The sequence below is a fragment of the Dufourea novaeangliae genome, unplaced genomic scaffold (assembly GCF_001272555.1).
Source record: "Dufourea novaeangliae isolate 0120121106 unplaced genomic scaffold, ASM127255v1 scaffold378, whole genome shotgun sequence".
NCBI classification, from domain to species: domain Eukaryota; kingdom Metazoa; phylum Arthropoda; class Insecta; order Hymenoptera; family Halictidae; genus Dufourea; species Dufourea novaeangliae.
The window spans coordinates 2,332-3,730 of record NW_015374245.1 but is presented as its reverse complement, the minus strand read 5'-3'; the positions used below and the strand labels follow the sequence as shown (position 1 = coordinate 3,730).

Here is a 1,399-nt window from a genome sequence, read left to right as displayed (position 1 = left end):
AGCAGGAATTCTGCAACCGTTGTTCTATTCCCAGCATTTCCCGAAGTCGTTGAATTACGGTGGTATCGGCGTGGTGATCGGCCACGAGATCACTCACGGTTTCGACGACAAGGGACGCCAGTTCGACAAGGATGGGAACATGAGGCAGTGGTGGAACAACGCCACCGTGAGTGCCTTTCGCAAGAGAGCTCAGTGCATCGTGAATCAGTATTCCACATACAAACTGCAAGAGTTCGGTTTGTACATCAATGGGAGAATGACCCAAGGGGAGAATATCGCAGACAATGGAGGACTCAAGCAATCGTTCAGGGTAATTCGTTTAAAATCATTCTGCTGAAGGTGTCCATATTGTTCTGTACTCAAAAAGGGTTCCATTGGATCTTGGAGATTCATTTGAGGTTCAAAGTGATCGGTAGAATACTTGTTTAGGTCTACGATACTATATTTTATACCAGATCAAGCTTCATTTTTCAGTCAGACTCTTATCAGGGCATAGGCAGTACAGTGCATTCTTTTTTTTTGTACAATCCAGGCATATAAGAAATGGGTTTCCATACATGGGGAGGAACCACTGCTTCCTGGTGTCAACCTCACCCACGATCAACTATTCTTCCTGAATTATGCCCAGATATGGTGTGGTTCAATGAGGCCGGAGGATGCTTTGACAAAAATCAGAAGCAGTGTTCACTCTCCGGGTCCTATCAGAGTGCTGGGTCCCCTGTCAAACAGTGAGGATTTTGCCAGGGCCTATGACTGTCCTCCAGACTCTCCAATGAATCCAACGCATAAATGCAGTGTTTGGTAAATTCTACATTGAAATCCGCATGGAAACACTTCTCTGATTCTCACAAAAAAATGATACCATATTTACTTTAAATTATTGCTAATTTCTTTCAATAATGAATGTGTAGGTAATGTCAAGATCACAGAGGGAGTAGGCAGAAGCCGAGAGCACAAGAATTTTCTTACTATGGTTGGTTAAATCTAAAATCATAAAAGGGATCCTGAAGAGAATTATTGTTATCGTAGACGAATTTGTTCAGCTTGTATCAGTTGTCAGCCACGACGGGACCACAGAAGGCTAGCTTTATTATCGTCGTGGAACACCGTGGTGTGAATCTTGCGTTTGAAATTGACGGCCAGAGAATTCGAGTGTACTCAGAGGACATTCGAACGGATTGTATCTGCGTGAATGTGTACACGTGTGTTCGAGCTTATATGCGCGTGTGTGTGTGTCTACGCGTGTTTTAACATTTGCAGCGTCAGCCTAAAATACCATGGACAAGAATAACGTGTGTATGTGCAAATGCGTTTCAATTGTATGTACAATGTTTTACGTTTCAATCGCTTCTGTGTGATGCATCTCGTCATGGACGAGTCTAATAAAATTTTCGATCGA

General features: G+C 43.1%; 1 protein-coding gene across 1 annotated transcript in view; it reads left to right on the top strand.

Annotated features, from left to right (window-relative positions):
• LOC107192501 (neprilysin-2-like) overlaps positions 1-805 on the top strand; it is a 13,707-nt gene extending 12,902 nt beyond the window's left edge. Inside the window, exons 11-12 of the mRNA XM_015581778.1 lie at positions 3-310; positions 533-805. Of these exons, the coding sequence (XP_015437264.1) occupies positions 3-310; positions 533-805 (581 nt within the window). The remainder of the gene's footprint in view (positions 1-2; positions 311-532) is intronic.
• The last annotated feature ends 594 nt before the right edge of the window (positions 806-1,399 follow it).